We start from the raw sequence: 25,478 nt of genomic DNA, 5'->3' as shown, positions 1-25,478 counted from the left end.
TCTTACTCCAGATAATTTTGTCAAAGAAGAAACGTCTGTTGTGGGGAACTTTGTGAGGAAAAACACATGGAAGGGGGATGAGTGGGGGACAATAGTGAAACGATTTTCAAGTGTTCATGAAATTTGAGAAAAGAATAAAACTTTATATTTTTAAATTATGCTTATGACTGAGTGGTACAGTTTGTCATCAACTCGTTTCTCTTTAGATCTTATTTCCTTGCTGGACGACTGATAAGCAAATATTTGATCTGATCTAAATCAAGGAGGAGCTTTATAGAAATATATATATAAAATCTTTAATCAATTTTAATAACTTCTTTTCACAGTTTTTATTTTTTTACTGTAACTTACTGGACTTCGAGACAACGACTATCTTTAAGCAGGACGTCAATTTATATTGTTCGTCTGTGGGGTTGGACCGGGGTTTATTTCAGAGCAACAATAATAATTACTATTTTGTATCTGTATTTGTGTTTGTTGGTGTGAAGCACTCTGAAATGTGTCAAACACATACACATGGTCAGCACTCAAGTCAAACACTCAAGAGAAGGTAACCACTTCAGAAAAAATGGAAATCTTTATTGCATAAAAATACACAAACTACCAAAAATAATTCATACTACAGCAGAAAACCAGCTGGGTGATTTCCAATGCGACATTCCCAATGGTACAGTATATCTGACAAATAATGTTTTAAAAAGCTGGTTTAGAAAAGACACACTCGCCCATTATTAGTTAAGATTTCTACGAGGCTTTAGTTATTTTTGGCTGCAACTTTCTGCATGAAGCAGCACAAGTTGTGGTTGTGGACTTGGGCCACAATTCAGTTTTATTGCATTTCAGTTTTCTTTCCGTGTAAAAAGTTTGTCGGGTCGGGGCTTGGTGCCGTGAACAGAGTCGGCGCGAATCGGTGAAACCGGACGAACCGGTTTTTATTTTTTGAACGTCTGGATTCAACGGCCCGACGCCGAGGAAGAAGCTAAGGCACGAGTTCCACACGCAGTAAGATTAAGATGATTGTACAACCTGGTCTCAGTGTTTCATAGACCCAGACCATCAAACTGACATCATGGGACCTTATGAAGGATTTCAGAAAATACAAGTTTGGTCATCTTTGGAAAAAGGAAGACAAAATAACTCTAATTGTAAATACTTTGAGGCAACAAGACATGAGAACCCCAGAATACTGTTCTGTGTTTAAAATGTTCCCTTTTAACCAAACAAAACCCCCCTAACATCTTCATTAAGCAAGGCAGCTCAAGAGTTTGGACCATCTCTACAATATCTGACATTAACAGCCTCTAAAATCGCAGTTTTTAGCTAAAATTAGTTCAATAAATTGGGAAAAAAGTGAATGGAAAACTTAGGAGATTGTGAAAATAATAATAATAAGACTATGTTTTCACACAAGACATTGTGGAAATTGCTTCCAGTTTGAAGAGACAAATAAGTCAAGTCCAAGTATTTATCCTCTGTTTTATACCAGCCACGTGTCATTATTTCTAGCATTCACAACACAAGTAACGACGGCACAGGAAACTCCCACAGGCACACCCCCTTTGGTAAAATACAACATCTTGGAGACACACAGCAGAAAAGAAAGGGAGTAAAAAGGCTCAAACTGACTTTGTTAACCTACATGTACATTTGTAGAGGTTACATTCAGGCATTCGCTTCCTTCTAACCTCTTGTGGACAAACACACACACACAGTAGCACTGAGGAAAAAGTAGTCATAGCACACTTAATGAAAACAAATTATTCATTTTTATACCGTCTGCAAGAATGTTGTGCCTGGATCGCCCGTCTGCCAGGATTTTTACAGATTCCAAGAGAATTCAGGCAAAAAGCAACACTTTACACCTAAATAACCTCCTTTCCAGTTAAGTGCACTTGGGTGATGTTGATCTGAGGATTGTAGGTTACAAAGTACAGACCGAGGGATGCGTTTAATGTGAATAAACAGCATGGTTAAAAAAACCAAAACCAAAAACAAAAAACTGTTGTTGAGATGCTGATTTAAATGTGAAAGAGGTTTGTATATTAGATCCTCCAGTCACAGTCCACTTCCTGTAGGAATCACTCATCACTTCGAAACTCTGATTTTCCAGTGCTGAACCAAATCAAACTAAGCAATAGGGGGAATATTTGGTGAAACGGGACGGTGTTAAAAATGTTCCACGTATGCATCCAGTAGAGAGTGAAAGGTGGGAATGGCTATAAGTGGGTGGGCCGCTCCGGCGGTCGGTGTTTTGGTCTTTAGGACGAGGTGTAGATGTATTTGACCTTCCCCTTCCCGCTCAGTTCCTCCTCATAACGCGGCAGGCAGCAGAAGAGGATGGCGCAGCCGAGGCAGATGATGGTGGCGCCCCAGCCGAACCCGTAGGCCCAGGTGTAGTAGTAGTTGCCCTCAAAGATCAGCTCGTTGAATTTGACGGGGTAGATGATGAGAGCGATGATCTGGATAACCACTGCAGGGAGAAACGGAGCAAAAAATGAATTTATAAAGCCCTCTGTGGTATCGGACAGTGGCATGGAGGCATAACACGCCTTGTATTGTGTCAAATGTACAGATGAATCTCAAAAATGTTTCCCCAGTAAAATTCTTCTATATTTTCTTTAGAATTAGAGGTTAATATAAATTTTTAAATATCTGTAAATATCATTTAAAAAAATTTGCATTATTTTTTTTAATTGGAGTCCATAATCATAGTATATACATTTTTAACCATATTCAGTAACTTCTGCACTTCTTCCTTTCAACTTAAAAGAATTTGATTCATACTAGCCAAAGAATACACAATTAAAAAAAAAAAAACGGTGCTGAAATGTGTTGTTTTTGTATTATAAATGTTGTGTATTAAGCAAACAACTGTATTTATATGGCACTTTAAATTAATTGTGGTGGACCAAAGTGCTTCCCAGTAGAATGAATAAGGTGTACACACACACACACACACACACACACACACACACACACACACACACACACAGTGCACATTTCACACATTCTACAATTTATAATAGATACAGATGATACAAATCTTAAAAAAAACTAAAAGATTGGGAATACACAACTCTTTTCCTCCAAGTTAATGTACCTGCACAGGACACTTTCAGTGAAGTGTAGGACAGGCTTCCTCTGGGGGGCGCCACCATAAATTACCACTAAAACAAAGTGGGTCAAGCTGTGTAAGAGGGGTTTAAGAGCCCAGTATTTGAGAGTCCTTGCTTTAAATGGCGAAAACCGATGAAAATCTGATTACATTACAGGGTTTACTACACACGTCTGATTAAATAAAAACAGCTGAAAGCTGAATGATTCACGCAAGCATCTGGACAAAGAAACTATGGCGAGCCTGACAGCAGGGTGTGGAAAATCTCTTCACCGACGGGTGTCGGCGTTACATCAACATATGAATATCTGTGGGGCGGAGGTGAGTAATACTGACAGCCGCTGTTGTCCATCGTCACAATTTCCAAGCAACTCTTCTCAAGATAAGTGCAACGGCAACTTATTCAAGTTCATCAGAAAGCTATTAAAAGGTGTGTTGTAATGGATTTATGCCCGCAGGGAAGGTTTCAGTTCATCAGAACGAGACTGATCATTTATCCATTTCTACAATTCCACAAAGAAACACCAGCATCAACTGAACCAGGAACAGTCGGCTGTGAGGCCACAGAGAAAAAAACCCACTGCACCACAGGGCTGTAACTCCCCTGTTTTAGCTCTTCTGCTGCAAATATTTCACATTCTTGCGCTTTTATTTTTTTGGGGGCTAAAAACCAGTTACACTCTGGTGAGAAAAGGAAATGGTGCAGAATTCACAGGATTCCCAGGAGACACATCCAGCGAAATACAGCACCAGCTGCAAGTTTTACACACAGTTTTTGAGTCATCGATGTCTATAAAAAGTCATTTGAGGTGACTTTAAATAACGGGTAAAAAAAATAAATTATATATATATACATATATGAGTATTTTCTACAACTAGCAAATGTCTCAACTTTTAGTAGGTGAATATGCATGCATTTAAACAAAGATTTCTAAAGCATTTTAAAGTTATCTCTTATTATCTTTATTATCATTAAACATCTTATAGCTATAATGAATAGAAGCAACGGGTCCTTGCAAATATATCAAGGTGATAGTATCAAAGAAGTCACCTGAAGTGTCTTTAAAGGAGATGTGAGAGAGAAGATACATAAAATTCAGAGATCAGATGCAACTTTGTAACGTTATCCCAGTGATTAAGTGGTTGGCACTGACCTTTGTGGTCAACTTATAGGTGGGATTGTTTTTTTAAAATAGATATTTAAGCACGTGTTGAAGTTATAGCATGTCAATGTTTGATCCTAGCAAAGTATAAAAGTTTCAACTTCTGATGTGTTTAATTATCTGTTTACTACAGCTTTCTTTAATACACAAGATGCACGTTGAAGTAGGTTGGTTGGTGTTCCGGCCTCACATCCACAATATCCCTGGTTCGAGTCTGGTCGTGGCCTTTCGGTGAGCAGTTTGCATGTTCTCCATGTGCATGTCCACAGTCCAAAGACATGTTTCAGGTTGATAAGTGACTCTAATTAATGTCAATCGGTCGTTGTAAACACTACATTTCTGTGCATGCGGCTTGATCCTGTGATGAACTGAGGGCCTCTCTAGATAATGTTGTACATTTTGCCCAGTCAGCCAGAAAAAGCTCAGTCCCCTTGCAACAGGACCTCGTATAAAGTTATCGATTTCATTCATATTGTCGACAGGAAGTCTCACGCTGGTGAGATGAAAACATGTCTGAGCAGTTTCAGACCGATGCATGAGTCATGTGGGACGCCGTCTCATTACCTTTCAACCTGAAAAAAAAAAAAAAAATCCCTGGGACACTTGCAAAGTCGACATCAGAGTCCCTGTGAATCACTGCGGCCTGTTTCACCTGCAGATTGGCAGAGAACGGCTGTGGGCGCGCGTGTGTGTGTGTGTGCGTGCGGTGAGTCAGTCCAATAAGTACACTCTTAACGGCGCTCGGGAGGAGCTCACTTTCTGCTTTCCCTCCACTCCCTTTCCGTCTCGCTCCTTCCAGCCGTCCTCTTCACCTCGTCCTTTCTGCTGTATTCTTACGTTTCATCAGCGCCACCGTCACCCCCACTCACATTCACACTTAATTCTTGAGTTGTTGGCATAACGTGGACTGAGACATCAAACGGGGGCAGCGGTGGCCTACCGGTTAGAGGACTAGACGTGGCCGTGAGTGCCTGAGTACGATCTTTGACCCGTCCCAGCCCACCAGGGGGGGCCACACTGCTACTACCAATATGGATAAATGAAGAGGAGTCGTTTACCTACGACACCGGAAACACACAAAATAAAACTAAAGCTGGAGTCTATCAGAAATAAAGTACCAATAAAAATGTATCTCCATGAGCGTACTGAAAGTTGGTATTAACAGTCAGGTCATATATTTCTTTTAACCAGTTCTGTGTTCAGCGATGGAGTCGTTTCAGTAGGAAGCCAGTTTGGTTTGAAGAGCTTCAGAATTTGCATTTGAATGACTGGAGCAGGAACTCTTGTGATTTATGACTCACTGATCCGGTAAAACATCAGTTTGTTCAGGAGAGACTTGCTCCAGTGAGACCTGTGCATAGAAAACACTGGAGACTCAGCTGGATACTGTAAAACATCCCAAACCATATCCTAGTGCAAAGTTAGGTGGACTTTACTAATCTCGTGCGTTTTTGAAGCTTTCACATTCACCCAACCACTGAAACATGAAGGTGATGCCACATCTGAGAGACAATCTGGGGTTCAGGGTCTCATCCAGGAAGATGAGCGATCAAAACACTAACTTTTGGATTTGGAGACAAATCACATGGAGCCACAGTTGCCTCAAAAGTGTGTTCATCGACACTTTAAAATATCTGAGCAGGCAGCTCCCACAAAGAACAGTTAAATGTGCAAGCATGGACATGTCTGAAGGTGGAGGATCACACACACACACACGCACACGCACACGCACACGCACACGCACACGCACACGCACACGCACACGCACCCAGTATTTTATCAGCCACAGTTATTTTCGTTTGTAGCTGAGGGTTTCTGAAAAATTCAATTTTACGAAGACTTTAATCACCTAATCCACTTTTCTCGCCCTCAAAAGTACAAATAGATTAATTTCTTGGGTATTTTTGTGCAGCTCCGACTCCCATTTCAATATTTCTAACCAACTTCCAAAGGTTTCTGCTTCCGAGTGCTCATCTTACCGACAACGATCAACAGAACGGACGTGAGGATCAGCAAAGGGATGCTGATGGTGCACATGGCCAAAACAGAGACGATGAAGGCACCGATGAGGACGATGAGGCCAATGATCATCAGGGCAGCCACCGCCTGGGCCCAAGCTGTAGTGCGACAAAAGAAGACGGCCATCAATAAGGGACACAGACAGTTCAATACAGTATGAAACAAAAACCACAGCAATCACACGGGGTTACAGCTCTCAAACACAAATAGTGTTGGAATCTTTCAATTTCCATTTTTGACAGAAAAGGGTCTTTTTATCATCCAGAATCCATCATTCACGAGTCCCAACATTCATTATTTCCAGTTGATTTTCAAGCGGAAGTCTCTCAGGGTGTCATTTCATGGCTGTGGAAAGATCAGATCGCTATAGGAGAGGTGATCTGATTTCTTAAAAATGTTCCCGCGTTCATCTGTAAGTACCCGCTGCACAGCAGACGGCCTCTCCCTGGACGACGAGGCTTTTTGCATGCTGTGTGAGAAATATTCAAAACACCCTGCACAGGGTTTACCTCAAGCCGGCTCTGTTGGTTCAAGGTCATGCTTTCTATTCATAGTTGACGCTGTTAATACTTCACCCATAAACCTTTGATAACCAGCTGGAATTTGTGTTGACAATTGTGGTTCGTCAAGCACTTTTAAAAATGAATCTCCATGCTCATGAGCAAATAAATAAATAATAAGCAGGTTTGTTTTTTTTTAGTCTAACTTGTTATTTAAAAAATAAATAAATTTCTGAGTCATCTGCATGTCGTCTTCTGGTAAAGACAGATGCACAACTCTGGATTGTTTCTGTTTCTGGAAATACAAATCGAATTTCTTGAGCAACGTGACGACGTTGTGTTTAGTCACTGCAGCAGCTTCTGAGGAAAAGACATCATTGAAAACCCGCCTTCTGAAACCGACGGGATTGGGGAGGTTGCGGACTGACTTTCGATCGAGAGCGACACAGAATGACGACACACCCAGAGCAACACTCTGCTCCACGTCGGCCGCATGATCACAAGGACTGTAAAGATGAGGAAAGATCCAAAAACGTATCTCCACCCATGAGCGGATTTGTATTTTAGGATAATAGAACAAAGTGTTGACGAGTTGTGTGGAGTAAATCTTTTATTTAATCTTTACTTTTTCCCCTAGACAACAGATCTACTGGATTGAAGTGACTCTGAAGAGTTGTGCTTCATGTACTGCTGGAAGCTCTTCGTACAAAATGATGGCCGATCGGTCAGAAACTCTTTTTTTTTCCCCCTCCTAAATTACCAAGCAGAAGCTGAGGCCTTTGTCTGGGGTTCCTACACATTGCTGCACCCAATTCACAGGATCAGTCCACACCCTCAATTATTCACGGCGGTGCCTCACCTGGAGGCGTTTCTCCTGCACGAACACATCGGACGAGTCCGACTGGTTCAATCCGACTCGACGCTCGTTAGAAAAGTACTTTCTAATGCTTTCAAGCTCACCAACACAACGCCGTTCCTCTTCACGCTACGCCTAAGTTCTGTCATGTCAGCATGAACGCACTCCTAGCAGAAAGAGAGTTACAGTGGTAAAGTACTCCGATAGAATTGGGAGCGTCGTTGTTCTGCTTAATTCAAAGTAGCGAAAAAAAATAAAAAATAAAAAATTGTTATTCATACAAAAAATAATAAGTTGCTCAGACAAAATGAAATGAAAATCATTGTTAGCAAAGAGATCATTAATAATCTGCATTGTAGATGATTGATCAAAACTATTAAAAGTATTTTAAAGTCATTTCATTGAGGAAAGATGCATTGAGGGTCGTTCAGTGTTGGACTTGAGCGCCTGTCTTAATTTGACATGTTCACCCTGTGAACGTTTCCTCCATGTTCAGCATGTTTGAATACGAACATGAGTGTGAGTGACGGCGTCAGTCCTGTTCAGGGTGTCACCTGCCGTCACCTATGATCAGACCGGCTCCTTGCAGACTGTGAGGATCAGTGCAACAGACTTTAATATTGGCTGTTAGCAGAAAGAGCCCATGTGCTGTTGCACTAATGTTCACTTTCTTTAAGTTCTTTTCACAATTCTCTCACTCTTCTCCAGAATCACAGTTCAGCGGTTTCCTGCTGTGTCGTCATTTTCTTCATTCCTGAGTATTTTTGGTAGATCTGGGTTCAATATGGATCGTGGAAAAATATCCGCGTGTGCGTCTTTGTGGCCTCTCGAGCCGCGCCTCCCCGTCACTCTCACCGAAAACCATCCAGCTGCTTAACGCCTGCTTTCAAAACACACACCCTACATACAACCGCAGCTTCACTAAAAGGGTCCAATGAAATTCGACTCTCCCACATGACCAAGTCTCCGCCTGGGAGAAGTTTTCTGAACCTTCTGATCCGGTCTCCCAGTCAAGGGTAATGTTCGTCAAACCTCCTAAGGAAGGGCTATCAGGCAGGCAGCGGGGATCATCTTGACACCCTGTGCCTTCCCTGAAAGGATCTTAATGGGACACTTGGCTCAGCCGGCAGCTCTGCAGCCCCAAACACAGCTTCTGCGTTTGAAGTCGGACTTTGTGAAGTGCAGTTGTTTGGAGGAAAGTTTTAATGTTTGTGCTTCGGTTCAGGTTGTGAGGTCACGCCTGAATCCTATTGGATATCGTCCCTCTCGCAAATATGAGAACGTCTGCAACTAAACAAACAGATCATATAATTGTGACTCAGTAAAAGAGACTGTCAGGAAAGACATGTGTTGTTTATGCTGTTGGACGTCAACGTCGATTAAAAGAATTACGTGCGCCGAGCTAATAAGGGGCTTTTTTTTTTTCAAAGAGGGTAAGCCTGTAGATATAAACCTGCGACCTGTCACTATACGAAATGTTCTCATTTATGTTTTCAAAATGTGTTTCCTAGTGAAAAATATGAGTATTTCCAGTCAAACGTAACATGTACTACCTCCACCCCCTCTGGTTTATTCCCAAATACACATAACTGGAGAATAAAATCCGTCACTTCAAGGTCTGAAAAATTCCATTCTTTATTTTCTTTACTACTCGTCAGAGGAACTTGTTTCAGATTAACAAAAAAAATACTACAGGGGTAAAAAAACATCCAGAATCTGAAATGACACACTCAGAATAATCCGGCACTTTGTCGTGTGTGTGTGCATCTCATGATAAGATATCGTGAAACAGTTATTCTGTTCATGTTGTATGTTTTTTTTGGTGGTTTTTAAACGCAATAAACTAAGCTGAAGTAAAACGAAGAACGCGGCTTCCGATTTTTCTCCTGGCTCAGATTGTCGTCAGAAGGGCTAACACCTGGTTATCCTCACCGTGAATCATTTCATCTCTGCACTTGTCTGAGGTTTTATTCGTTCTGCCAGCGACACCCTGATGTAGAAACATGGAAACATGTCTGTTCCTGCTGCCGCTCCTGAGAATCTATAAAGGGATCGGCCTATACAACGTCTGGTCCACGTCCAACGTTCACAACCAACTACATCGGCGTGCACACACCATCTGTGCTGCTGTTTCCTCGGCTTTCAGAACATCCTCACAAGTATTTAGGCCAGCAGAACCGCGGGGCAAAAAAAAAAAAAAAAAAAAAGTCTCCCACGTTCAGCCAGAAGTCTTCTGGCAGCCGCGTTCGTCTTTTGTTTAACTGCTTCGGTCCTGCTGAGACCCGGCCAGAACGGTAGCAAGAGGAGAGCTCGGCCAGAGAAGAAAAACCACAAGTCAAACTCAACATGGGGGCAGAGAAAGGACCCGAGGATGAATTATTTTCAGTTTTCTCTTGCAGGATTTATGCTTACAAAACAGGAAAGGTCACAGAGAGCAAAACCTTGAAGAGCAACTCCATTTCAAGCTAAACTGACTGATTGGAGGATCACTGGATGTAGTTTTACGGTGCAGCAACGGGCTGCTGACATTCTTTTGGTTCACAGGATCCAGCTTTCATTTCACTTCCTGTTAGAGATGTCTGACAGATATACATTGAAATAAATTGGCTCCCAACCCCAAAACGATCACATCAGGCGCTGTCTCTTCTAAAATATCTGTTTATATCTGGGATTAAAGTATAAAGGAAACGATATGCCACTTTTTGAAAGCCACAAACAAACCTGGAAAACTGACCATTGCTTTGATTTTGGATGCTGTTTTTGTGAGTTTGAACGCTCACCTGACCACACTGGGCTGATATTTTGGTGAATCAGTGTCTGAAAAGGGACATCTGTCTTTATATTTAAACATGGGAGGGCTCCAGAAAAAGAAAAATGTTGGTATCAACATTTTCCAAGAATAAGTAACCAACTCACGTAATATCAAAAAACTATCAGAAAAGTTATTTCTGAAAGATAACATGATGCGCTTAAACCCCTTTGTTTGTCTGTGCTACAGTCCGAAACATAAAGTTGTCACAGAATTCATCATAACAGGAAATTGCAAATAAGATTAGTTTTGCTTCATTTGCTGCTGATCAATTAATCATTTCAGCTTTTGAAAGACTGAGCAGTTTCAGTACAAAATATTACATTTATCACACTTTTATAGTTGCATATTTTACAGAGAAATACTGGGTAATGTATATGATTATCTATTCATAAACCGGAGTGCGTCTTAGTGTTGGGATAAATACACTCTGTACCGTTCACAGGACTGGACCGTGCACCTTACCCCCTACACCCCCCACCCTCCTTCTTGCACTATATTCTGCCCTTTTTTAACTGCTGCACTGTCACTGGAGTTGTTTTTAATCTCACTGTACCTGTACAAGTGACAATAAAAGGCATTCTATTCTATATTAATATTTCTTTTGTCCGCAAAGTCTCTCATCTCCATCAAGAACAACTTTGAAATTCCCAATTAGGTTACTCTTTTTCTAACACGGTGGTTGACTTGTTTCAGCATTAACTTAGTACTGAATTGAGCTACTAGAGATTATTTGCTCCACAGAATGACATCATGTTGACCAGTCAAGCTTGATAAGATGAAGGCTGCGTGTTGTTTTCAGCCTCATCGCTGTGCAACTGTGGGAACTTGCACATGTTTTGAGGATTCTAATATAGAGGTGCATGCCATTAGCTGAGCTAGACAACTTCCACAGGGTCTGATAAGAGCAAACAAAGCCGTCTTTGTCGGTGGCGGAGGGCGTGGAGCGACATAAAGCCAACCTGTTTGTGAGTTCGAACAGGAGTCGACTCTGTGAGGCTTTTCATTGTTCCTATAGCTGCTTGTGTGAGTGAGCCGAGTGTCTCTGATTGAACCTCTCCACAGGCAGATAAACCCATCAACAGTTTGTATATAAATAACAAAAACAGACTTAATGCGTCTCACTTATCTAATGCTGGTATGAAATGTAGGTCAAAAGCTAGTCTAAATATTTAAAAAGTGCCTGCGGTGTTTTGTTTCATAGCTTTCTCCCCCGGAGTGTCGACTCAGACGTGCCACAACAGTGCGAGTACAAGAATGAAGGTTTCCTTTAAAAGCTCACTCTGCTGCTTTAATGACTCCTGTTGCTTTAATGAACCTACCAGACAGTTTAATTTACCAGCAGCAGCAGAAGGGATCGCTGAGGTACAAGTGCAACACTCACTGCATGAGGAGCATTAGGTTTAAATGGAAGAAAACAATGTGCCAAACACCAAAAGTCAGGACCGTAAAATAGTATTTTTGCTATATGTTCCTGTTTTCCACCATTTGGAAACACACCGCGGCTTCATTAATAAGTCACAAATTATTTTGAGATCAGATTAAAACACATTTTCTAGTCTGTTGAACGTTTTAAATGAGAGCGCAGGAGAGAAAAGTCACACATAAATTCAAATTCATAGTCAACAATTGGGTCTGTTTTTGTACTGTGGGAGGAAACCAGGAAAGTCGAGTACACACAGGAAGAACATGCAAACGCCACACAGAAAGCTCCCCGAAAGGCCTCATTCATCTCTGTACCAACAAACTTTTTAACAAGCTGTTTAATCTGAGATGAAAGTATCGACATTAATTGATAGAATTGTGCTTAACACTCCTTTGATAGTTCTCTCTAGAGCTGTAAAATTGACCAGAGGTGTGAAAGTGAGGTTGTGTGTTTGCCTTTGGATTGGCTCAGTGTCCAAAACACCATGTTGGCATAAACTACTTTTCTGAACATGTTTAGATTATTTACTTGAAAGATAAAATTCAGAGGTAACCACATGACGAACCAAACAGACTTTCCACCTCAGATTTCCCTGCACAATGCGTCACATCCTCTCTTTGAATTGGGTTTCCTCTTTTTCCTTTTAAGTTGTATGTTGAAGGCTTTCGTTTCTATATTACAGGCAAAGCTGGAAAGAAACAAATCTACTTCTGGTAGAGCGGAGACTTCAAGATAATTCAGAGAGAAGGCCGTTAACGCGTTTTACAATCCTCTCTAACCACATTTGCGCGATAAACGAAGAGTTAATTATAGTGGAGACCAAAGTTCACTCTGCCTGACTGAGTGTTGTAGGCCTCCCTCCTCCTCTTCCTCTGGAGTTTGTGGTCATCGGAGGTCGATACTCTCAAGTTAACGTGTGGATATTGAAATGAGCCCAGCAGAGAGACGCGCTCTGAACCAGCCATCTCTGACATTCGTGTTACAATTATTACATCCTGACAACACATTACGCGTGTGAATGTTGGCGTAATCGGATACTTACGGTACTCCATGAGCGACTTGGGGTCCCAGTTGTCGTTCCTGCCTCGGTACTGCCACCACATACTGGCGTAATGGGACTTGGCGTCTTCGTCCTCGACCCATCCCGACTGCGCGGCGATGGCGATAATGTCAAAAATAATGGCGAAGAGCAGCAGCAGGGGGATGATCCACCTGCATCGAGGGTAGGCGATCCCGCAGCGAAACATGACCGACGATCAGAGAGTGTGGAGTCGGGTACAAGCAGAGAAGAGGGAGAGAAGGACACGCAGCGGGTAGAGCTGGAGGTCCGTGCGGCGGTGCGGGCTGGAGTCCGTCCTGTGCGTCTTTACGCAGCTGGTTGAAGCGCGCCTACCAGATAAACTCGTCAGCCCCACCCGAGACTGAAATGCAGCCGTCAACCTGGTCTCAGGACCTGAAGGGTTGGGCTTGTTTGGTTGTGAAAGACGAATCCGGCCCAGCCCCACTCGGTGTGTCATATTACGCAAAGAGCAAAGAGCCTGCAACTGTCGAGAGTCCTCACTCTCTCCAGAGTTCCACAGTTCTTACTGCCAAGATAAATACATGTGAGTGAAATGTATAGTTTTAATATTTGTTGAAAACAACAGGTTGTTGAGGGAAGAAAGGTGAGAGAAAGGAGGAATGGTGCTGAAACGGCAAGATAGGAAACAACCACTAGATGGCAGCACAGCATATCCCAACACCAAGTATTATTATTTTTTTTTAAATTGAACATATTTACAAAATTAACAGAGGCACGCAGTCTTTACACTTACACGTTGCAATTCAGATTCAGCATATAATGATCTGTAACAGTGAAATTCTGTATTTAACTAACAAAAATATAAGTTGTCACAAAATAAAAAAGTAAAATATCTATCAATCTATCTATCTATCTATCTATCTATCTATCTATCTATCTATCTATCTATCTATCTATCTATCTATCTATCTATCTATCTATCTATCTATCCAAGTGAGAACAATCTACAGGATGACTCATTCTCCACTAATTTCAGAGGTTTAGATAATAAGCTGACCATATTTTTCCAATAAATTATATTTGGTTTAGCTTTTTTTTTTAAAAATCTAATTGTTTTCGTTTTTTACAGTTTTCCAACAGAAGTGTTACTTTATTAACAGGAAAATAAATGTCTTTATTTGTAATTAAATCAAGTAGTTGGCACTGTCAAAGGCGGCAGTGTAAACCCCTGTACTGCAACCAGCCTCACACGTCCTTCCCAAAAGAATATGAACAAAATCACAATTGAAAAATGAATCATCCAAATATTCAGAATCCTCTTTTAAAAAATCTACTGCCCTTCACATCTTCTCTGAACTTTAATTTGCTCAAACAACAAAACATTTGTACAAGCAACCAGATTAAACTAATGGATCACAAATACTCACGTTATTGTAATTAAGTACTGTTTTACGTAGTTGCACTTTTTATGGTGTAGTGGTTGGGACTGTTGCCTCACATTGAGGCATACTTGGTTCAAGTCCAGCAGGCTTTCTGTGTGGAGTCTGCATGTTTTCTTTTGTAGGTGTGTGGGCTTTCCTCAGGTATCCTGACTTTGTCTGGAGTGATCAGCCCCAGACCTCTATGATCATATGGTAAGCCTCATGGATGGATTTATGAACAATATTAATATACTCATACATACATTAAGTACAATTCACACCATGTAAGCTATTGTTCTACTTTCAAAACCACAAGTCAGTCAAACTGTTGCCACAGCCTTTACTTAAGGAGATAGAATTGATTAGATTGGTTGGTGGTTGCTGTGGTGGGGTCATGCTTGATGCTTGATGCACGAAATGTGAAGAAAGTGGCCAGGCAAGACAGATTTGATTGAACAATCTTAAGTCCCTAGAAGTGGGAGTGAGCAAAAGGATGACAAAAATGAGAAGCTATAAGACAGAAAGTGGGAGAAAAGAAGGAAGTGAAGACAGATGAGAATAAAGGATGACCACAAGGGAAGAGGAAAGCACAATCAGCGGATTGAGGAGAGGATGCGAGGAGCAATGGAGGACCACAAGGTTTCCCTTGTGAAAGGAGTGAAATCAAGTGTGCATTTTCTTTTGTGGGCATGAACTTCTCCTCTGGCCGAGCTGCAAAAATGGGTGAATGGCAAAGATTCGGGTCCTGACCGCTATTCAGAATGAACATAGGAGGTACTGTAGCTGAAAGAGGGTAAGACAGGGATAGACTATGTCCAGCAGTTTTTTGTTAAAAAAAAAACAGTCCCTTTAGTCGAGTTAAATAAGTGATTTATTAGATAGAAAGTTTTTAGTTTGGATGAATATCAATAAGCAAATACACTTTCAACCGATTAAAAAAAAATCACTTGTTTTTATCAGGCTCCTCGTTCTATCATCACCCTCATGTATTTTCATACTCCAGATAAAGTTGTCTGCAAATGTTTGTTTTTCCACACAGGCGATGGTGAGTAAAAAGAAACCGACTGATGACACTAAAAGGATTGTTAGTCAGAGCTGAAAACCTTTGTTCTCATAAGTAAAACAGACTGATGCAATGTCTCCAACTAAATGTGCATGACGAGTCTATCACTGACTCAGTGTTGGTGAAACCCTCTTCAGACGTGCTTTTACTCTGACATCCACAGAGGGGAGACAGGACACCATCTACAAGATACACTTATTGAGTGAAAATGATGCCGCTCACACTAATTCATTTTAAAGATGAGTGTTGTGGTCAGACAGTTTATTTCTCCACCGAGGAACAGAGCAAACACACTCAAATAAAGGTCCATTTTAATTTGTATTTGTGCGCATTAATATTACATAATTCCTCCAGCACACTGATAATTAATCTTTCTTCACTGTTGAAGAAATGAAAGCAAATGGGCAATTTGTGGTGGAACCAATAGAGAGTTTGATTTTTGCAAGCAATTTATCCTGTTGAAATCTTAAATATCATAAATACAAATCTGAGAGGTTAAATCTTGACCCTCATCTAAAATCTACTAATTTCAAATTAAATGCCACATAATAAAAATAAAATAAAAAATCTTATAAAATATAACAAACACCAATCAACAAAGAAGCAAATAGAAATCACATTTTAATCAAAGTACAAAACATTTTGAGATCATATAATTCTATCTTGAATGTAAAGAAAGGATGGAAATGATTGTAACACAGTAACTGCACAGGTTGTGCTGAGGTCTTAAACACGTTCACATAAAGCAGCGACTTTATAATACGTATAGTATAAAACCCACATACAGCTCACTGCTTGTCTGCAGTTTCATTTGTGTTCAGAAGCTTTATTCTGAAAGATATAGAACACAGTCACAGTAAAAGAGAGGATACGTGAGCCTTTCAAGATTTTAAAAACAGGTCAAAGCTGGAAAAGATTAGCCGACTTTCTTGAAGTGTTTTTTTATTTTTAAAACAGCCAACCACAGGACAAGGTTTTTTCTTTATTTATTTTTTTATCAGATTTAACTTCCGACCAGGTTTAAGGCAGGAAAATTGTTCTCGTCCATCTCAGATTCTGTCAACACCTCACAGCCTTTGTGTCATCCATGATATCTCTGCAGCTTTGTCTCTTCCTGTTCCCGCTGCCCTCACTTCCTCCCCATCAGACGCATCAGACAGTTAGAAATGTGCCGAAGCCTTATCTGATCAGGAGCCTGCAGGGCTTCAGTTATTTGAGGTGAATAAAGTGATGCATTTTCTTTACATGCATGATGGTTTCACATGTGAATAAATGAGGATACTACCCCCCCCCCCCCCCCCCCCCACGCCTTTTTCCTTGTCTGCTCTGTTTCCTTCTTCTGCTGGGTTCAGAGTCTGCTCTTTGTCAGATGAGTTATTAATAAAGAAAAAAAACACCCCAAAAAACCAAGTGCATCACAGTTCCAAAAAGTAAACATCCTTGAAAGCAATTGGAAAACTGCCACTGTGAGAGATAAGAAAATCCAGGGCGTACAATGAAGTTCAAAGCTGAATATTACAGAAGTCGCACAGTAACAAAACAGTGATTAGGATCACATTACAGAATCATAACATGATCAGGTTTAATGGTGCAGTTTCACAAATCATTACCATGTTTTGTCCACTTTTCACAATGAAACTTTTCATGGAAAATCCTAATGAAAGTCTCAAATATAAGAGTGCACAATATTTTTAAATCCATAATTTGTATAAAATCATAACAATTTTCATGAAACACGAAACAGCCAGTCATATCAAAAGTTTCCTGAGGTGCATTTTTAAATAGTAGCGCAGTATTAACTTACAGTGAAATCAATTTTCACTTTAAAACTTGTCTCCAAAATTCATATCAGTTTTGATGGAGCATAGAAATCTTTTGGGACACAGAATGAAACTTCCTGTTGAAATGAGATAACATACAACATTTTACGTTATATTACAATTAAGCCTCTGGATATGCTGACATTTTATTGTATTATACATTTTATCTTTATCTATTGCAATACACCATTCATTGTGAATATATGTTATGATAAAATCTGATACCATTAAGTGTTTTTCTTAAGGTTTCTGCTGTGGCTTTATGCCTCTGTACATAAATAAATGAGTAAATGACACAATATTAAAAAACTATTTTCACGAAAATCTAGTTTTAGACCAACACGTTCATGTAAGTATAAGCTCATTAAAGTGTTGTAGTGCCTCGGTTACAGAAGATTAGAGACACTGAGACTTTTATGAAGTGAGGTATAAACTCCAAGTTAAGTTGGACACTGCAGCCGAGTGTGGACTGCGAATCCAGTCACTTAATCTCCTTGAGAAAATGATGTCTCACAGATTTATACTCCCAACACCATTAATTATTCACACCGAATTGATTCTACGCAGTGCAATAAAACAGTGGGAAGAAAAGCAAAAGCAAGCAGTTCGCTCTCTCTCTGCATCACTTCAGCTGTGAATCTGCGTCGCCTCTCGACTGGACTGGACTCCGGCAGCTCAGGGGACTTCTCTGCGTCTCCCGGCGCCGCGGCGCGACAGTCTGAAGTCGTAGCAAATGATCACCAATCTGTACAAGTTCAGTATGACCACCAGGAAGTTCTTGATGGCGAAGAAGACCAGCATCTGGTGGAAGACGTCGAAGTAGGTCATGACGGTGAGCCTGACCACTAGAAAAGGCCCGTCCTGGATGAACAAGGCCTCGGCGATGCCCCACATGTCAGTGCTGTGTTTGGTCAACAGCGAGGCCTCCGGGATGTCCTCCTCGCCCTCGCTGCCCGGCTTGGAGTTCACCACTAATACAGAAATATCAATTAAAAAAAAAAAACGATTTCATTTTTAAAACGTACATTTCTTTATGCATTTTTAGCCAGTTCAAACTCGGAGTTTATGGGTAAATTGGCTTGAATTAGATTGAAGTTAGTGCGAACACGCTGCATCTGCACAGCAACACTCTCGTGTGTTTACATGCCGTTCAAACACGCTCTCACTCTCCAAACGAACACACCCACTCGCCAAAACTGTCCTTCATTCAGCTAAAGTGCTTTAAATGCACCACGATGGAAAAAAGAGCCACACAACAGTGTCACTATTAAAATCCATCCATAAATCATGAGGCTGTGCTATAAATATTTATGATCATTAGTGGTTTTGTCTGCTCCGAGAACAAAGTATTGTAGATCTCTCTCTTGTAAAAGTCACTGCTTTGTGTACATTTCAGGGGAAATAAAACGCACACACACGCATATCTGTTGGTAGGGCCATGACTGATATGGAGCTTTTGCCAGTCAGCACAGAACCGGAGACTTTGCTGGTTTAACTCCTACTTCCGACCCTGTATTTCCTGAGGAAGACCCATTATTACTCTATAGAAACTGTGTGAGTAAAACTCTGAGTTCAGCTGAAAGCAGCGAGATCCCTCCGCTTGAACTTTGTTTAGTCGAATCGCCGCACAACACATCTTCTGGTTAATAATTCGACGAGTGAGTTCAGTATCGACTTCTCCCTGTTTACTTACACCACTGGCTCGGACTAACGCCCTGTCAGTTCTTAAACATGTTGTTTAGATTGTCCCGCTCAGGAAACACAGTGCGAACCAGCTGACACCACAAGTTTAACGCGGACTAAAGTTATTGTTTCGAGGCATAAACACACACTGACCGGCCAGATGCAGAGGAAACTGTAGCATGCTCCAGGTCCACACCGCCAAGATGATGTAGACCAGCTGAGGGCTGTTTTCTCTGAAAGACACGCCACAGGGAGGGTCAGCCCAACGGCTTGCAGTAACAGTACTGTGATTCAGAGGTTTGCTATAAATACACTATACGTGTTGGGTAAAGTAAATAGTTCATCAGGAGCCGTTTGTAGGAGGGCCCGAGGACAAACACGAGATATATTAAAACTGCCCAATGTTTTCATTCAAAAGTCCGATTTTTGTAGTCCGGAAACAAAGATCTGCCGCCACTCGTTTGATCTGCTCTCTCTTTAAAATTCGTACAAGTTGTGGGATGAAAAAGTGCGTTCATGTGAAGCGAAGAGCGGAGGATTATTGGCTGCATGGTGATCAGAGGAAACTCGGTCCTCTGATGTCAAAACTTTAAGAACAACAAATAGAAGCAAGTTAAGAAGCTTCTTCAACGTTTCTCTGGTTTTGCTTTAATTTCATTATTCAATCACGTCTTAATGAGATACTTTATTCGCACTAATAGTAAGTAAAGTTGTACTTCATGTACTGTCTCAACGTTGAATGTCCTTTTATGCGGCTGTGTCTGTTTTAATAACTAGTGCTTTTTTGTTTTTGTACAAGTGACTTTTCAATGTTTGTTCATGTGTTTTTTAAAAGGACTTTTACTCACTAACTTTACTCAGAAAACAGGACTTCATGGATTCTCATAAATTTGAACAATTGGAGACGACTGAGCCTTTTTTTTCTATTGCAGTGCTGCAGCACACATTCACCACCTGAGGAATCTGAGGGTCTATTATAGTGTAGAAATATTTAGATTTTTCTAAAGAGGTCTGAAGCAACTGAGTAGTAACTGATTACTGCTGTGGAATTAGTTACTGAAGCTCAAATAAGTTGTAGAGTATCAAAGTTATTGTTAACGCGTTATTATTTCACTAAACCCCTATTTGAAAATTCTCAGCTGAATGGGTTCTCCTGACAACCACATTAGTGTTAGTTAACATAAGTAATAGACAGAGGAAAAAAGAGAAAACCCACAAAAGAAACAACAGAGTAAATATTAGATTAACTGACTTTCTGATGGTGTTTGCATGTTTCTACTTCTTTCTTGATTCTTGTTTGCCTCAGTTTACAAATCCATTCATTTAAAAAAAAGACTTTTCTTCTTCCAGGTGACTCATGTGACTTCAGTTGAATTTAATAAAAGAGCCATTAAACTGACCCACACGGTGCAGACGGCTCACAGCAACTACACAACAATACACAAGTACCCATTCCCACATGAGTGCTTACATCTTATTCACAGTAACTATTAGTAATTTCACTCTCATTGACTCCTAATATCCAATTACGTGTATAAAAACTGACATTCAACACATTTCAGTGGAACAAATCAAACATGAAGTGACACCCACTTGACGTCTGACAGCGTCTCACTGGTAAACTCCAGGATGTCCGCCGCCGTGCCCACGAAGATCAGGAGCAGTTGGGAAAGCTCGTCCTTGGTGACGCCGCCTCCCAGCGGGAGGAGCCACTTCCCCACGATGAGGAGGATGAGCAGGATCTGATGAAGGGCCAGGATCCAGTCGTTGGAACAGACCGATGACAACATCTGGTCAATGTTCTGCAGAAAGACAGAGAGGAGAAAGATATTCTCACTCGACTGCTACCAGGACTTTTTAACGTCCTGTAATGGAGTTATTTGATTTGATTTTACATTATTCACAAGAATACATTGATTTGGATTGAGATACCAAAAGAAAATAAACCCAATGTATTGGTGTCACTTCTATGGGTTTTACATGTGGTACAATTCAGGTATCCTTAAATCACATTGTGTAAAATCCCACATTAAGGTACAATGAACTGTGGACTCAGTTCTGCATGTTTTCAGATCATTTCAGTCTGGTGTAATGAAGCAAGAACATTTGGAAAGCATGTAGGACCAAGAGTATCCGCTTCTGATTTGACTCTGAACATAACCGAATATTCATATCCAACTCTTCCTCATCGGTGCACATACAGTATGTCTGTCTCAATTTAAAGATTTGAGTTGTGGAGGTTCTCAGTTCATCCGGCCAACTGTAGAAAAATCAAATATATTAGTAGTAATGAGCTTAGACGACTGGCATTTGTCTTCACAAATGTCAAGTCCTGGCAGGAGAATTGTTACTCGATAATAAAGAAAACCTCTGCAATTGAAGTCTTTACAGTTTTTCACATTATCTCCCATTTTAAATCCAATCTGTTTAGTATGTGACTATTTCAGATGGATTTCTCCTCAGTGTGTGTTCAATAAAGTGAGTATGAAAGATGGATGGATTTGCAGTGCCGGTAATTATTTCTAACAGGAGGAAAGTCAATTTGGGAACAACAGGAAATAAACTCCAACGGCCTCATGGCCTCATAATGAAAGGACAAAGAAAAGAGCATGTCACCCGTTGTGATTCTGCCACTAATTCATGTGCTTTTAATAGTTTCAGGGCAACAATGGAATAAAGAGCCGTTTTAAACACTGACGGCAGACATCGGTTCATTCCTGGTTTACATCTTTTAATGGGATTTTTCTGACATTAAGATGAATATAAAGTATAAAAAAATCCCCAGAATTATGTCGCAATGAAATTATTATGTCACCTAATGCACACATTGTTTGTTTAAGTGAAACCATAAAGGGCCCTGGCTTGCCGCCAGCATTTGGAGGTGTGCCCACTGAATTTTATCCTTTTAGCTCTCCTGGGCTGGAAGGGTGTGGGGGTGCTTTAACAGTTTCTATAAATCAGTTTAAATGCCCTGCTCTTTACTCTGATCACTGCACTCTTGTGTTTGCAATTGATTTTTTTTTTTTGTTCCCGCTGTTGCCATTTTAAAGTAAATAGTGTTTCTTGGTTGGGGGCAGTGATTTGAATGAACCTGGAGGGGACGACAAGACACAGAGCAGAGTTTCTTGAGAGTCGTGAGAAAAACCCCCCAAAGCTCAGTTAGATGCAGAAGAATAGTGCCTCTCTTACCTTCAGGTAGTTCTGGTAAGTGACGTTTCCCAGGGACTCATTCAGAGCAATAACTCTACGCACATTCTCCCAAGAGTCAAGTCTTTTGCACTAAAAGAAACAAATAAAATAAGTTATTCTAAGTTAAATATCACATGGAGGTTTGTAGTTTAACTATTGCAACTCTTAATACAAAGCAAAACCCCAGCAGCTCCATGCTGAGTAAGCATTTCTCTTTTGTTTTTGGTCTGCAGTACCTCGGGTTCGCTGGCTTTGCCCTCCTGGTGGTGGAGCTCCAGCAGCCAGATGGAGGGGATGATGCTGATGAGGAAGAAGAAGATCGGAGGAGAAAACCTGCGAGACGACCAATAGCACTTTGTCAGAAGCACTGCAAGCCAATGCCATTAGAAGCCTTTAGTGTCTATCCAGTATTGATTGATGAAGATCTCAGCAGGTCAGGCTGAGAGGATGAAGCACATCGTCCACACAGGAAACGCGTCTTTCAATGTTCAACTGAGCCACTTCCAGGAATAATTTATTATTCACGGTCTGTGGAATTGGAAGACTTTACTATTCTTTGTTTTATTAGATAGAGAGGAGACGCTATGGGTTTGGGGATTGTAATATCACTTTGCCTGCCTTTGTTGGACGCCTAAACATCTCAATTCATTTCAAGTATATTCAAGAGTGTTTGGAATAAGAGCTGATGATTACCATCACATCCTTATGGAAGCCAATATGGCTCACAAATCAATTTGAAATGTATTAACAGAAATGCTTTTACATCTTCAGATTGAACTGCATTTTTTGAGTCACAAATACAAATTACTGATCAATCATCCAAACTGCATTTTGATTTTCTTATACAAGACTGCTAATTCTGTGCCTTAACTAAAATACTAAAATACTGTGAGGTTTTTCAGCCGTTGAAGGTACGCTGGTCGTTGAACACCCCGCGGCCGTTGAAGGTACGGTGGTCGTTGAACACCCCGCGGCCGTTGAAGGTACGCTGGTCGTTGAACACCCCGCGGCCGTTGAAGGTACGGTGGGCGTTGAACACCCCGCGGCCGTTGAAGGTACGGTGGGCGTTGAACGTACCGCGACCACTAAACGCACTGCGGCGGCTGAACGTACAGTGGTACACAGTCGGGGCTCCTCCCAAACAAGTCAAACAAGCATTGAACAATTTGGTGAACACGTCTTTTAATTAAACTGATTCTCGTCATTCAGTAACTTCTAAAGAGCTGCTTTGCCCCTCATGTCTCCGCTCTTGCTCAAGCTCAAATACGCACAGTACCTTCTGGCTTATTAGATTAGATGCGCAGCACGATCAGAAGAAGAGCGGCCTCTGACGTCACTCTCCTGCGCCGCTTGGAAATGCGAAGTCGAATTGAATTTTGATCCTTTTTTTGCGGGGCGGACATGAAAACGAAAAAGTAATTCCCTCTTTAGGTTTTCTTTTGAGTTCTGCCATAAAATGTGCAACCTGAATAAGAAAATTAAAATGCAGTTTGAATGAACTATTATTAATTTAATTTATGAGTCAGATAATGCAGCTATATCCTTGAAATGAAAAAGCATTTTTGCAAATGCATTTTGATTTTCAAATTCGATAGTTCTAAATGGATTTTGGCCACTATTGGCTGGAGCGTCTTTTGAAAATTAAATCTCAATCATCATTTTCTTTTTCATTTTCATTAAGTCACAGAATAAGCAGTATTGTCAAAGAAAATTAAAAAGCAGTTTGGATGATTGATTATTCATTTTTATTTATGAGGCAAAAAATGCAGTGAAAATGAAAAATCATTTCTGTTAATACATTTCAAATAGGTTTTTGAGCCTCATTCGCTTCCATACAACCTCACTGTCCCAGGACGCTTTAACAATAGCAGCAGAGGGGAAAGCAGGATGCAGGGGCCTTCAGGGGAGGAGGGGGCGGAATGAATAGATAGAAAAAAAAGAATATATATATATATATATAACAAGAGATATGTGCAACTATACAGTAGAAATTAGTTCAACACAGCAAAGGATGGTTGATGAACCAAAAGGCACCTCCAAGGACAAACTAATTACAGGGTGCAGGATGTGCGCCTCTTACCATTTGTAATCCTCTCCCTTTCGCCTCTTCATGGTTATTATCATCTCAGCAACAAGCGGCAGGAAGAGGAAAGTCAGGAACCAGTAGTTGGGGTCTTTCCTCACCGTTGTCACCCTCCAGACCCCGGTGAGAGACACCAGGATAAAAAGCGCCCTGGTGATTACTGCGCACACGAACTTCACCAAACCCATCACTGCCCAGCGCCTGTAGCATTCCTCAAAATCCAGATCCTGGAGAGCTGCTGCCTCTGAGACAAGAATGAGAAAAGCAGCTGGATGAGGGCTTTCGAACAAAGTCCCCAAACTTTAAGCCCCGCCCACAGATAAAGCCCCAGCCAGATTTCTACCCCCCCCCCCCCCCGATCCAGCATTTTTAACCCCTGATCCTGTCATATAACAGAAAACCAACAGTCACTGCTGCTGTTGGCAAATCCAAGGAAAGCTGTGCCACAGAGATGGTTTTTGTATTTCCATAATGGCTTTTTAGAACGATTTATAATAGCACTTAGGTTTAATCACGAGCTCCATAAGTGTACAGGAGAGGGCAGCATCACATCATCTGTTTCATGACAGGAATATGGAGAGCATGTGGTGCTTTTCTTAAAGGAAGAAAATTAAGTGTATTTTCCTATATAACATGTGTCTTATTTGTTATTATCAGGTTACCTTATTCAGGTTGCCTTCTTGTGTGTGATCATTCTTCTGTGTGATCATATAATATGCAGTGCTTTATTTCAGGCTAAAGGTTAATGTTCCAGCCCTTTATGGTGAGGGGCCTGTGAGCAAAGAACGATGTTTTGTGCTTATTCCGGTGTTCCCCGTTTCTTTGTCTTATCGGTTGTTATGCACAGAATATGTAACTCACATGTTCAGCCGTTTCTTAAACGGTATATAAGCCAGCCTGGACTTTCACACTGAGAGGCATATTCGAAGCCGGCTTCTCCCGCAGACATTTACCACCAGTCTGTGATCTTTTTTCTGATGCTGTTCAATATTAAACATGTTTGTCCAAACTAAGAAGCATCGCCGAAGCAGTTCTTTCTCAAGCTCGCCATCAGCTGCTTTCCCAACAAAAACAACAACAAAACGTCTGATTATTTGCCCGTTGATTTCATAGTAAAATGACACTAAGGAGCTTGAAAAAGCCAATATCAAAGGGTGCTCTGCAATAATTATGAAAAGGGGGATTTATTTAAAAAAAATAATTGTTATTGCATGAATAATTCCTGTGATATTTTACAATAATGAAGAGAGGGACATTATCAGAACAGAATGTGATCTGAATGCAGTGTTGATGAATTGGAACAATATAAG

At 40.9% G+C, this 25,478-nt stretch overlaps 2 protein-coding genes across 2 annotated transcripts; both read right to left on the bottom strand.

The window, feature by feature from the left end:
* Window positions 1-555: 555 nt before the first annotated feature.
* Window positions 556-13,479, bottom strand: perp (p53 apoptosis effector related to pmp22). The gene is made up of 3 exons (XM_080481885.1): window positions 12,931-13,479; window positions 6,258-6,395; window positions 556-2,470 (listed from the first exon to the last, which is right to left on the bottom strand). Exons 1-3 carry the CDS (start codon window positions 13,133-13,135, stop codon window positions 2,259-2,261), a joined length of 555 nt encoding a protein of 184 aa, XP_080338011.1. The 5' UTR covers window positions 13,136-13,479; the 3' UTR covers window positions 556-2,258.
* A 2,912-nt stretch (window positions 13,480-16,391) lies between these two features.
* On the bottom strand, window positions 16,392-24,428 carry LOC308121015 (transmembrane protein 26-like). The gene is made up of 6 exons (XM_080482033.1): window positions 24,166-24,428; window positions 22,322-22,418; window positions 22,086-22,175; window positions 20,490-20,698; window positions 19,050-19,129; window positions 16,392-18,184 (listed from the first exon to the last, which is right to left on the bottom strand). Exons 1-6 carry the CDS (start codon window positions 24,354-24,356, stop codon window positions 17,889-17,891), a joined length of 963 nt encoding a protein of 320 aa, XP_080338159.1. The 5' UTR covers window positions 24,357-24,428; the 3' UTR covers window positions 16,392-17,888.
* Between the last annotated feature and the right edge of the window lie 1,050 nt (window positions 24,429-25,478).

Source organism: Lipophrys pholis (genome assembly GCF_963383615.2).
Source record: "Lipophrys pholis genome assembly, chromosome: 15".
NCBI classification, from domain to species: domain Eukaryota; kingdom Metazoa; phylum Chordata; class Actinopteri; order Blenniiformes; family Blenniidae; genus Lipophrys; species Lipophrys pholis.
The sequence above is the reverse complement of the archived record's forward strand: the minus strand, read 5'-3'. Positions and strand labels throughout refer to the sequence as shown.